General features: G+C 37.6%; 1 protein-coding gene across 9 annotated transcripts in view; it reads right to left on the bottom strand.

Annotated features, from left to right (window-relative positions):
• SREK1 (splicing regulatory glutamic acid and lysine rich protein 1) overlaps positions 1-12,582 on the bottom strand; it is a 53,790-nt gene that overhangs the window by 9,384 nt on the left and 31,824 nt on the right. For 8 of the 9 annotated variants that reach the window (XM_023510892.1, XM_023510891.1, XM_023510894.1 and 5 more), the window contains 3 exons: positions 10,042-10,161; positions 9,332-9,676; positions 2,548-2,643 (listed from right to left, as the gene is read on the bottom strand). In XM_023510892.1, coding sequence (XP_023366660.1) covers positions 2,548-2,643; positions 9,332-9,676; positions 10,042-10,161 — 561 coding nt within the window. The remainder of the gene's footprint in view (positions 1-2,547; positions 2,644-9,331; positions 9,677-10,041; positions 10,162-12,582) is intronic. The other variant, XM_023510890.1, reaches the window with a different exon arrangement.

Raw genomic sequence — 12,582 nt, 5'->3', positions numbered from 1 at the left:
GTGGCTGGCACCTTAGCCGGTTGAGCTATAGGCGCCGAGCCAGTATACTTACTTCTAATACATTTTCTTTTGCTGCTCTTGTGAGGTTTTTTTGGGGGGGTGGGGGGACAGAATCTCACTCAGTTACCCTGGGGTTGAGTGCCATAGTGTTATAGCTCACAGCAACCTCAAACTCTTGGGCTCAAGTGATTCTCTTGCCTCAGTCTCCCGAGTAGCTGGGACTACAGGTGCCACCACAATGCCAGTCAACATTGTTAAAATGTTTATACTATCCAAAGAGATCTACAGATTTAACACAGTCCTCATTAAAGCACCAATATCACACATTAGAGAACCTGAAAAAATAGTTCTATATTTTGTATGGAAACAGAAAAAACCCAAATAGCCACTGCAATTTTAAGAAATAAAAATAAATCTGGAGGCATCACATTATCAGACTTCAGGTTATACTACAAGTCTATAGTGATCAAAAAAGCATGGTATTGGCACAAAAATAGAGACATAGACATGGACCAGAGTAGAGAACTTAAAAGAGATGAAACCAATTTGATATCCCCATTTGATTTTCAATAACTAAGCAAATGTATACACTGGGGGAAAGAATCCCCACTTAACAAATGTGCTAGGAGAATGGGTTGGTCACATGTAAAGACTGAAATTGGAACTTCACCTCTCTCTACTTACAAAAATTAACTGATTCTGGATAAAAGATTTAAATGTAAGCACAAAACAATGAAAATTCTAGAAGAAAAGTATGGGAAAAAATTTATCGATATTGGCCTGGGTAAATATTTTATAAAGACGACTCCATTGGCAATTGCAGCAACAATGAAAATAAATAAATGGGACTTCATCAACCTAAAACGCTTCTACACAGCTAAGGACACAAACTCAAAGCAAATAAAAACTCTCTGAATGGGAGATGTTCACGTTACAGATCTGGCAAAGGGCTAATAAACCAGAATCACAAAGAACTGAAGCAAATCAACAAGAAAAGAGCAAATAACCTCATTAATCACTGAGCAAGAGATAGGAACAGAACCATCTCCTAACAAGATAAACAGATGGCCAACAAACACATGAAAAAAATCCTCATCCTTCCTAATCATCAGAAGAATGCGAATCAAAACCACCTTGAGATATCACCTAACCCAGTGAGATTACCCCTCTAATATTCTGAAATTTAAAAAAAACTGAATTAGAAGCTCCTCAAATCTCTATAAAATCAAATCTCAAAAGCAATGTATTTTGTAAGAAGGAAGGAGAAACAGAAACTGACATTTGTTTTTGTTATCACAATACTGTCTCCAATATAAAGAGTCCCTGGAAATAGAAAAAAAAAAAGACCTCCCCAAAAAATGGGCAAAGCATACAGATGATTCACAAAAAAGGAAATCTAAATAACCTCCAATGTATGAAAAGGTTGACATCTTCACTCAAAATAAGACAAATAAATGCAAATACATAAATTATACCAGTAAAGATACCATTTCTCATCTATCAAATGAACAAAAAGCTGTAACTATCTGTCATGGGAGCAGAGATAAAGGTACCCTCATACATAACTGCTTAGAGGGCTCTAAAAAGGCATTCACATTAATATTATTATAGAGAAATTGCTTTTCCTTCCAATCTCCTACCACTTCACTATTGTTCTACTCATTGAAAAGTGATAAATACACTCATACTCTATGTCCAAAGTTATTCGTAAGTTTAACATACAGGCAGTCTCTGGGTTACAAACAAGGTAAGTTCTGTAGCCTTGTTTTTCTTTTTCCTTTTTTTTTTTTTGAGACAGTCTCATTCTGTCCACCCTGGGTAGAGTGTCATGGCATCATCATTGCTCACATCAACCTCAAACTCCTAGGCTCAAGCAATTCTCTTGCCTCACCTCTCAAGTAGGCAAGTTATTCTATTTTCAGTAGAGATGGTGTCTTGCTCTTGCTCAGGCTGGTCTCCAACTCCTGAGCTCTGGCAATCTACCCACCTCAACCTCCCAGAGAGCTAGGATTACAGGTGTTGAGTGTAGCTTTGTTTTTAAGTTGAATTCCTATATATGATGAAAAAGGTACATTTACCCATTACCTGTAATAATCTCCATTCTTAAGTGTGAGTCATATGTCACTCAGATGTTTGTAACTTGGAGACTTACTATAATAGCCTCTGTTCTTAAGTGTGAGTTGTACGTCAGTCAGATGTTTGTAACTTAGGGACTGCCTATAATAGGAAGTTAAGATTTCTCAAAATGTAACTTTTTATATTACTTAACTTCTATATGTTGAAAATGTATTACTCACTGAAAAAACAAAATTTAAGAAATAGAAAGATGTCTTGGTGTGTGACACACCTTTTGCGGGCAAAACACAACTGTAAGAGGGACTTTACCTAACAAATGCAATCAATGTAACCTGGTTTCTTGTACCCTCAATGAATCCTCAACAATAAATAAATACATAAATAAGAAATAAAAAAGATAATTTAAAAACATTTATTCCTATTTCCTGCTTGCTTTCTCCTCTTTAGTTTTAGCACATGCTTACAACCTACCTCCTAGGCGATGGAGATCTAGAAGATTTCCTCTTCATCGTTTTGGATGTTCTTGGTGATCTGGAACAACTCCTGCTCCTCCTCCTTCGTCTTTCCCTGAAAGCCAAAAGTCATTTCAGAAAACAGTAGATTAAAGAAAGGGAAACTCAAGTATACAACAGCAAAAGGGTCCTCAATACTCTCAAGTGAACAGTGTTCTTTAGAGGCTAGTTTAACTTCATGTCCTTATGAACATGATCTATTAACTAATTTTAGGGCAGGTCAAATTATGAACCAGGAATTTTACAGACTTATTAAAATATCATCTGAGATTGAGTTCATATTAGAAAGGGTAGAGAGGTGCTCCTTTTTTATCATATTGAACATATCACTTGAACAATAATTTCCTGAGTAGAAAAATATTAACAATATTTCAGTTTCTCTCAAGTTAAATATGTCTTTCTAAGCACCTAAAACATATTTTACTTATCAGATCCTTTGTCACCCATCTAGCTCCTGCTGCCCCACTGTGGATTATTTTGTAACAAAATAACAGGTCCTTTTCCATACTGAAAGGTAAGTTTGTGAAATGTGTACTTTCTAGACCAAAATATTTAGAAGGGCTCTAAAAAGGCATTCACATTAATATTATGGAGAAATTGCTTTTCCTTCCAACTTCCTACCACTTCACTATTGTTCTACTCATTTAAAATTCAGTACACAAAATGTTTTAGATGTAAGTAAAAAAGTTAAAATCTGGGATTTAAATATGCCAAAGTAAAAAATAATTACTAAGCAGATTAACAATGTTTACTATTAAAAACTATTTTCGCCAGCTCAGCGCCCATAGCTCAGCGGGTAGGGCGCCGGCCACATACACCAGGACTGGCAGGTTCAAAGACACCCAGGCCTGCCAAACAACAATCACAACTACTACAACAACAACTACAACAAAAAATAGCTGGGCACTGTAGCAGGTGCCTGTAGTCCCAGCTACTTGGGAGGCTGAGGCAAGAGAATCGCTTAAGCCCAAGAGTTAGAGGTTGCTGTCAGCTGTGATGTCACAGCACCCTACTGAGGGCAACATAATAAGACTCTGTCTCAAAAACAAACAAACAAAAAACTATTTTGCTTAACATATTAGCAAATGATGCATACTCTAAATTATTTCATTTGTAAGGGTGCTCAACATTGAAACAACAAACTTTACTATGTCTATAATTTAGATGAGGTGTGAGGATATATATAGTAGGTCAGTAAATATGAAAAGCCCAATTTCAAATCAAAGTTCATTATATCTCAAACAAGAACCAGTAAAATTAATCAAAGAATGCTCCTAAACTATTGACACAGTTTTGCCATTTTAAGGGTACTTTGTATATGCCAGCAGCAAAGCCTGGAGAGTGAGTGGCAATAAAATTGTGAAAGGTGTTTTCCACAGCTTATTGAGAATTAAATATTTTTCCTCTTAAGTGGTCTAAGCCCCACAAGAAGTGGTAGTCAGTTGGTGCAAGGTCTGGTAAATATGGTAGATGACAGAGTTTCCTAGTCTAGCTTCTGGGACTTGAACAGCACTATTTGTGCAACATGGGAATGAGCGTTTTCTTGCAAGAAGATTGATCTGTCTCCAATAATCAATCTTGGCTGCTAAATCACAAGTACCCATCATTTCATCCGACTGGATGCAGAAGACACCCACTGTAGCCAACTGACCCAGTTTCACTGCAGTGTGTAATACCAGTGCTGGACCACCTAACAGACACCACATGGCTCATTTTCAAGATTAAAATCAACAAAACAGAATCAAATCATTGGCGTACTGTGAGTTCATTAGCCACATCCTTGCCAAACACATTGTTGTTTTCAGCTGTCCGTGCTACATAGGTTCCACCACAAACTCATACTCAAAAATAACACAATTTTTTGACTTACGCATGGCTTCACAAAAATTCCTCTAAAAAACTTTTTTTTTTTTTTTTTTTGGAGACAGAGTCTCACTTTATCACCCTCAGTAGAGTGGCATGGAGTCACAGCTCACAGCAACCTCCAACTCCTGGGTTTAGGCTATTCTCTTGCCTCAGCCTCCCAAGTAGCTGGGACTACAGGTACCCACCACAACGCCCAGTTGTTTTTTGTTGTAGTTTGGCCAGGGCCAGGTTTGAACCTGCCACCCGCAGTATATGGGGCCAGTGCCCTACCCACTGAGCCACAGGTGCCACCCTAAAAATTTTTTTGAAAGATAATTACAAGCCAAAACATGCATTTGAAAGAATGAGGATGTACCTTCACAAGCAAAAGAAAACAAGAATTGTTGAAGTGAAATGTCAGAGATATCATCTATCAAACTTTCTTTTAAAATCAAACTTATTACTAAGGAAACTGGACACTTCATACTTAATAACCTAATATTAAATGGTTTTTGTTTTTTTTTTGAGACAGGCTTTCACTCTGTCACCCTGGATAGAGTGCTGTGGTGTCACAGCCCACAGCAATCTCCAACACCTGCATTTCAGCAATCCTCTTGCCTCAGCCTCTCAAAGAACAGGACTACAGGCACCTGCCACAACACCCAGCTAGATTTTCTAATTTTAGTAGAGACGGGATCCCGTACTTGCTTAGGCTAGTCTTAAACTTCTGAGCTCAAACATCTGCCCATCCTGGCCTCCCAGAGAGCTAAGATCACAAGTATGAGTCACCGTGCCTGGCCTAACATTAAATGATTAACATATCCAATGATTTATTTCACAAGGAGCTCTGATAATCAGTGACCACATGGCTGAAAGAACCAAATTTGCTTGAATTTAGGTTCTCATTGTCAACCCAGGAGATGATTCTAACAGACTAATACAACTATTGTTGGAATAGTAACTTGGCCTTCTGTAAGTTTTCAGTTGTAAAATAAAAAATTAAGTAATGCTCACACATGGTACAAATAGCGGATGTTTGTAAAAGACCATAAAATCGCAAGAACTTTGAGAACACAAATAAATCAATTCTAACTTTATCTAAGGCTTTCTCCTCCATTACCCACTTTTATTTCCAAGAAACTCAAAAATTATACTTCCTAACTAATATGGAAACTAGATAATGATATTTCATTGATACAATGCCATTCTGTAACAGCTCAGCATAAAAAACAAAAGTAATTTTTTCAAAGCATGAGAATGCCAGCATATTCCAGACTTCAAGTTTACACAAAACAGCTCTGCCTTGACCAGTATAATTCATATTAGCCGTTTGTTTGGAAAGCACTTCATATGGATGTCCAGTAACTACTAGGCAATGATAACGAGAACTAAGGCTAAATAGGCAGTAATCTAGGTAGTCAATTACTTGAGAAAGAAGCTGTAAGCTACAGTATGAATAATATTACAGAGTGTCCATTGCACGGTTTCACAATTGTGAAACAATTTAAATTGCACACAAACTTTATGGACACCATGTATATTTAAATTTTAGTTACACAACTTATTAGCTGTACAACCGGGGTCATGTTATTTAACGTGAGTCAGCTTTTTCAACAGAAAAAGGGAGATAATAACTCAAGCCTTACAGAGTTGTTTTAAGGATATTGTACCATAAAGTACCAAGCATAGAGTTTGGCACATAGTAGGAGGTGTTCAACAAATATTCTCTCCCTCCCTTTCTTATTCTTACCTTTACTGGCAGTAACTTTTAAGCAACAAGCATTTTTTAAATATCAAAATGTTCATTAAAAATACAGATTAGGGGCTCAGCACCTGTGGCTCAAGTGGCTAAGGCACCAGCCACATACACCTAAGGTGGCAGGTTCGAAACCAGCCCGGATTCGCCAAACAACAACGACAGCTGCAACCAAAAAATAGCTAGGTGTTGTGGCGGGCTCCTGTGGTCCCAGTTACTCGGGAGGCTGAGGCAGGAGACTCGCTTGAGCCCAGGAGTTGGAGGTTGCTGTGAGCTATAATATCACAGCATTCTACCCAGGGGGACAGTTTGAGGGTCTGTCAAAAAAAAATAGAGATGAGGAGGCAATGTGAAAACAAATTGGGGTAGCGCCTGTGGCTAAAGGAGTAGGGTGCCGGCCCCATATACCAGAGGTCCAGAGGTGGCGGGCTCAAACCCGGCCCTGGCCAAAAAAAAAAAAAAAAAGAGAAAACAAAACTATGAAGTAGATTTTTTTTCTGAGTAGTTACAATATTCCCTTTTGGCCAGGTGTCCTGGCTCACACCTGTAATCCTAGCACTCTGGGAGGCTGAAGCGGCTGGATTACCCTGAGCTCACAGGTTCAAGACCAGCCTGAGCAAGAGTAAGACCCCATCTCTTAAAAAAAAAAAAAAAAAAAAAACAGCCAAGCATGTGGCGGGTGCCTGTATTGCCAGCTACTCCAGAGGCTGAGGCAAGAGAATCCCTTTAGCCTAAGAGTTTGAGGTTGCTGTGAGCTATATGATGCCATGGCACTCTACTGAGGATGACAAAGTAAAACTCTGTCTCAAAAAAAAAAAAATTAAAAAACATTTCCCCTTTTAATAAATCAAAGCATCTCATAAGCATTAGGAAAAAAGCTAAAAGATTAGAAACTATAGCTCTTTAAGAAGGTCTTATAAAAGCAAAGACATTTCAAATTACTCAATCATTATGAACTAATGTCAGTTATCTTTTATTTTGCAGGCCCTAGAGCAGGGGTCCTCAAGCTTTCTAAACAGGGGGCCAGTTACTGTCCCTCAGACAGTTGGAGGGCCGGACTGCAGGCCCCAGGACGAGTTGGCTGCTAAGCAGGACAGGCAGCGATGACAAAAACACTCAGCGGGCCAGATAAATGTCCTCTGCGGGCCACATATGGCCCACGGGCCGTAGTTTAAGGACACCTACCCTAGAGATTAAGAATAAATTTAGAAGTATGAACACTGAGCAACGTAAAATGGCCCATGAAAAATGTAAACACTTCCAAGCCATCTGAAAAAGTAAATTCAAGTTTTTAAAAAAGAATCAAAACATCATTTGGTGCTATAAAGGATAATATTTAAACAATTTCATAAGCACAGAGGCATGAATGACAAACCACCAAGAAAATACTTCACAGTAAAGGTGCAGTTACAGGCTCAAGTGATACAGCACTAATCCTTCAATTTTTGGTTCAATATGCTGAAATCCTACAAAGACCTGTTTAAGCCACATTTTAACATATATTATTGCTTCCAACTTTGTTTCTGAGACAGTTTTTAAAAGCAGGTGACAAGTACTAGTTAAACAATTTTCAAGCTTAATCTCTATAAACAGACATAGCTACTACACTTCTGACTTTAAAGTACAGAGTGAACGGAGAACTTTCTTGTAAGCTTCAGTTTCCTCATGTTTTAAAAACAGTAATAACTGATTAACAGTCATCTCACAGGTCTGTTCTTAAACAAAGTGAGACATGCAAAGTCTGATGAGACATAATATCTGCCACCCAATAAATGCTTGCAATTATCTTTTATTATCTAGTCAAAGGCCAGTATCAAGAGTAAACTATTAAAATATACATTTAGCTAGCATAGTAGCTCATATCTGTAATCCTAGTACTCTGGGACACTGAGGCAGGTGGATTGCCTGAGCTCAGGAGTTCCAGACCAGCCTGAGTAAGGGCGAGACCCTGTCTCTAAAAATAGCCAGGTATTGTGGTGGGTGCCAGCTATTCAAGGACTGAGGCAAGAGGCAGGAGGCTAAGGCAAGAGGATCACTTGAGCCCAAGTTTTGAGGTTGGTGTGAGCTATGATGCCACAACACTCTACCAAAGGTGAGAAAGTGAGGGAAAAAAAAAAAAAAAAATATATATATATATATACACACACACATATAGTACAAAATACATATTCTTCTATATCAAATTGTTTTCTCTAAAAAATCATCTTTAAAATCTTTAAAACTTGTTAAAAATATATAAATATTTAATATTTCTAAATTAGATAGTTTAACACAAGTTAGGAACTTCCATTTATTTATAGTCATGGTATCATCTGAAGTAAGGGATATTCAAATCTCAAAGTTGGTCCTCATTTCATAGCTGTTACTATGGCAACTTGCTGCCACCTGGCGGCAGACTACTTATTAACAAATTGGTAGTACAGTTTTAAGAAAATCCAAGCCTTAAAACTGACAAATAAGACAATCAAAATTTTAATGTGATACAGTCAACAAAATAGAGGTTAAAAATTAACAAAAAGGGCTAACACTGCAACTTTAGAAACCATTTTGCTTTTTAAAATTCACCACACCATTCTAAAAAAACATAGAAGCCTAAGGGGTCAAGTCTTCTTATACTTTTTAAAAATAATACCTTCTTAGGCTGGGCTCAGTGGCTCATGCCTATAATCCTAGCACTCTGGGAAGCTGAGGGGAGTGAATCGGCTGAGCTCATGAGTGTGAGACCAGCCTGAGCAAGAGCATCACCCTGTCTCTAAAAATAGCCAGGCATTGTGGTGGCCACCTATAGTCCCAGCTACTCAAGGGGCTGAGGCAACAGGATCATTTGAGCCCAAGAGTTTGAGGTTGCTGTGGGCTATGATGCCACAGTACTCTACTGAGGGCAACAAAGTGAGACTCTATCTCAAAAAATAACAGTGGGTTGCAAAGGAACTAAAACTTTTAATAATAATGTTGCCCAGTATCATTTCTTCTTGCAAACAAGTCTAATACTGTGGCAATCCCTCTGATAAAGAAATATTTACTGTGAAATGTTCTGATATTATCATACTGATTCCACTTATATAGAGTAACCTTCCCCCCTCAGTTAAAAGTTATGTTTTCATGTAAACCCCTCCATAAAAAATATTAAGCATTATCAAACCTGCTGGAACTACGAGATCTTCTTGATGCATTATAACTTCTGGGTGGTGTTCTGGATTTTTTATCCTTCTTTCTTTTTTCATCTATCTCTTTGGACCTGTCCTTTTCTCGTTCCTTTTCTTTGTCCTGTTCCTTTTCCTTCTCTTTGTCACGCTCCTTTTCATGCTCTTTTTCTCGCTCTTTCTCTCTGTCCTTTTCCTTGTCTTTTTCCCGGTCTTTGTTTTTACCCCGTTCCTTTTCTTTTTCACGCTCCTTTTCCCTCTCTCTCTCTTTGTCTCTTTCCTTTTCTCTATCTTTCTCTTTCACTCTTTCCTTGACCTTTTCTCGAGTGTCTTTTCTCTTGTCCCTTTAAAAACAAAAATAAATAAATTCATAACTGAAATAATTCTACTCCCCCCAAAAGGACCGCCCTCCTTTTCCTCAACAACTATCAACATAAAACAATTCATAATGGCTATACACATTACATAGAAATTTTTGTATAACTCAGGTGTCCAAAAAGCCACTAAGTGATGCAATTATCACGCTGAATTGAGTTCAGAAACCTCGAGTCATACTGACGTCTGATTGAAATCAATGGCAATAAATATGAATTACAGATTACTAAAACAATACAAAAAATTTTTTTTCTTTCATTAAAGCCTAAACCACAAGAGATTTTAAACAAATGAAATCAATAAAAAAATTAACCTTAATTTCTCTAAAACGCACCTTGAGTGTGAACGACTCCTTGACTTTCGTCTCTCCCTTGATTTAGAACGCTTTTTATGTGGGCTCCTAGATCTACGTCTGTCTTTTTGTCTTGAACGTGATCTATTATGGGATCTACTCCTAAAGAAAAACAAATTATTAGACTATCAAAACTTATTCTCAGAATTTTACTTTTTGAAAAATTTAAAATGGCTTTCAAATAAGAGAAGTTAATAATCTGTCCCAACATTATGTCAATATTTTAACATTTTCTTATTTGTCTGTGTATATATATGTATATATAATGCTTTAGTTAAGATTACCTAAAATAAGTTTATTTATTAGAAACTTTACTCAACATTTTTGTTGTCTAGAACAGAGAGACAGAAACAAAGAATTTATCAGCCAGGTGAGGTGGCTCACATCTGTAACCTTGGCACTCTGGGAGGCCGAGGTGGGTGGATCTCTTAAGCTCAGGAGTTCCCAGACCAGTCTGAGCAAGAAAGAGTCCCCATCTCTGCTAAAATAGAAAAATTAGCTGGGTGTTGTAGTAGGCACCTGTAGTCCTCGCTACGTGGGAAACTGAGGCATAAGGATCATCCGAGTCCAAGAGTTTGAGGTTGCTGTGAGCTATAGCCACTCAACCCCATGGTGACAGAGTTAGTCTGTATCCAAAAAAACAAAAATATTAACAGTGATTTCCTATGTCAGACTTAAGTTTGATATTTTCGGCTCAGCACCTGTGGCTCAAGCGGCTAAGGTGCCAGCCACATACACCTAAGGTGGCGGGTTCGAATCCCCAGCCCGGGCCTGCCAAACAACAATGATGGCTGCAACCAAAAAATGGCCAGGCGTTGTGGCAGGGCCTGTAGTCCCAGCTACTTGGGAGGCTGAGGCAGGAGACTCGCTTGAGCCCAGGAGTTGGAGGTTGCTGTGAGCGTGATGCCATGGCACTCTACCCAGGGGGATAGCTTGAGGCTCCATCTCAAAAAAAAAAAAAAAAAAGTTTGATATTTTCAGGTGTGCCTTTCTTTTGCTAATCATTACATGCCTCAAATTAGTATAAAAATTTTTCCCATGGTCCATGTTTTCATACCATAAAATGTCTTTAACTCTTGATTTGCATGTACTCTGGTTGTAGCTCTTTTTTTTTTTTTGAGACAGAGTCTCACTTTGGTGCCCTTGGTAGAGTACTGTGGTGTCATAGTTCACAGCAACTTCAAACTCTTAGGCTCAAGAGATTCTCTTGTCTCAGCCTCCCTAGTAGCTAGGACTACAAGCATCCGCCACAACGCCCGGCTATTTTTTGGTTGTAGTTGTCATTGTTTGGTAGGCCCGGGCTGGGTTCGAACCCACCAGCTCCTATGTATGTGGCTGGCACCCTAGCTGTTGAGCTACAGGCACCAAGCCAGAGGGTATAGCTCAACTTGTCAAGGGAATAATAGTTACATGTCCTAATAGTTTCTATAAATAGTTGTATACTGTTTGTCATAACCAACATACTAAGAATAATATAAGGAAGCAAAGTACTAATGATGGTACTTGTAAATTAAAACTATATGTTTGTATAAAAATAAAAATCATTACTCCTAAGTTCAAACTAGATATATTCAAATGTTAGATTTGCAATGCTTTGATTTTATAGCTTTCACTACAATCATAGCTATAGGTTGAGTATCACTTATCTAAAATGCCTGGGACCACAAGTGTTTGGAATTTCAGATTTTTATAAATCTAGAAAATTTGCAATATATATATTTTTACCAGGTGAGCATCCAAAATACAAAAATCCAAACACCAAAATGTTCCAAAGAATATTTCCTCTGAGTATCATGACCACACTCAAAAAGTTTTGGATTTTGGAGCATTTCAGATTTTCAAGGCTCAAACCATATAAAAAATAATAAAAAACTTTTATTAGTAGAATTCTTGCAAGAAAAACAACTGTTATTCCAACTTTGATTAGGTCCTCTTTCCGTAATGAAATAAGTATTTTAATAATGTAATTTTGTTCTCTATATGAGGTATCTTAAGCACTATTTATTAAAATGTAACAAAAAGGAAGCACACAACTTAAATAGCAAACTGATTAGACTCACCGGCTTTGGGGTCTGACAGTCTGGCTCTAGCTGTGAGAACTCTAGCTAGCCACTTAAGCTCTCTAAGCTTGAGTGCAGTAAAAATAATTATCTACATCTCCTAGGACAGTCATGAGGATTAATTCTGAAGATGTATGTAAAACTGCCTAGCAGTCTCTGGCACAGAGTTAATTCTTAGTACTCTTAACTCTCAATATCATCATCATTAAAAATTAACATAAATGTAAATTTTAAATTACACATGTACTCTAAGAAGGTCAAATGAACTTCTGCAAGTATGCTTTCTGTAACTAACATTCATCTTAATGGTCATGTTTTAGTAAGTTAAAGCAAATACCTACAAAAGAGACACACTTAATGCTTGTGTTATGCCATACAATCAGAAAAATTGTCATACAATCCTCAAGTAATAACAAAATCATGTTTAAAAAAAGTTTTCACGGCTCGGCGCCTATAGCTCAAC

The sequence above is a fragment of the Otolemur garnettii genome, unplaced genomic scaffold (assembly GCF_000181295.1).
Source record: "Otolemur garnettii isolate 467f Iridium unplaced genomic scaffold, OtoGar3 scaffold00017, whole genome shotgun sequence".
Lineage (NCBI taxonomy): Eukaryota > Metazoa > Chordata > Mammalia > Primates > Galagidae > Otolemur > Otolemur garnettii.
This window is presented reverse-complemented; position numbering and strand designations above follow the sequence as displayed.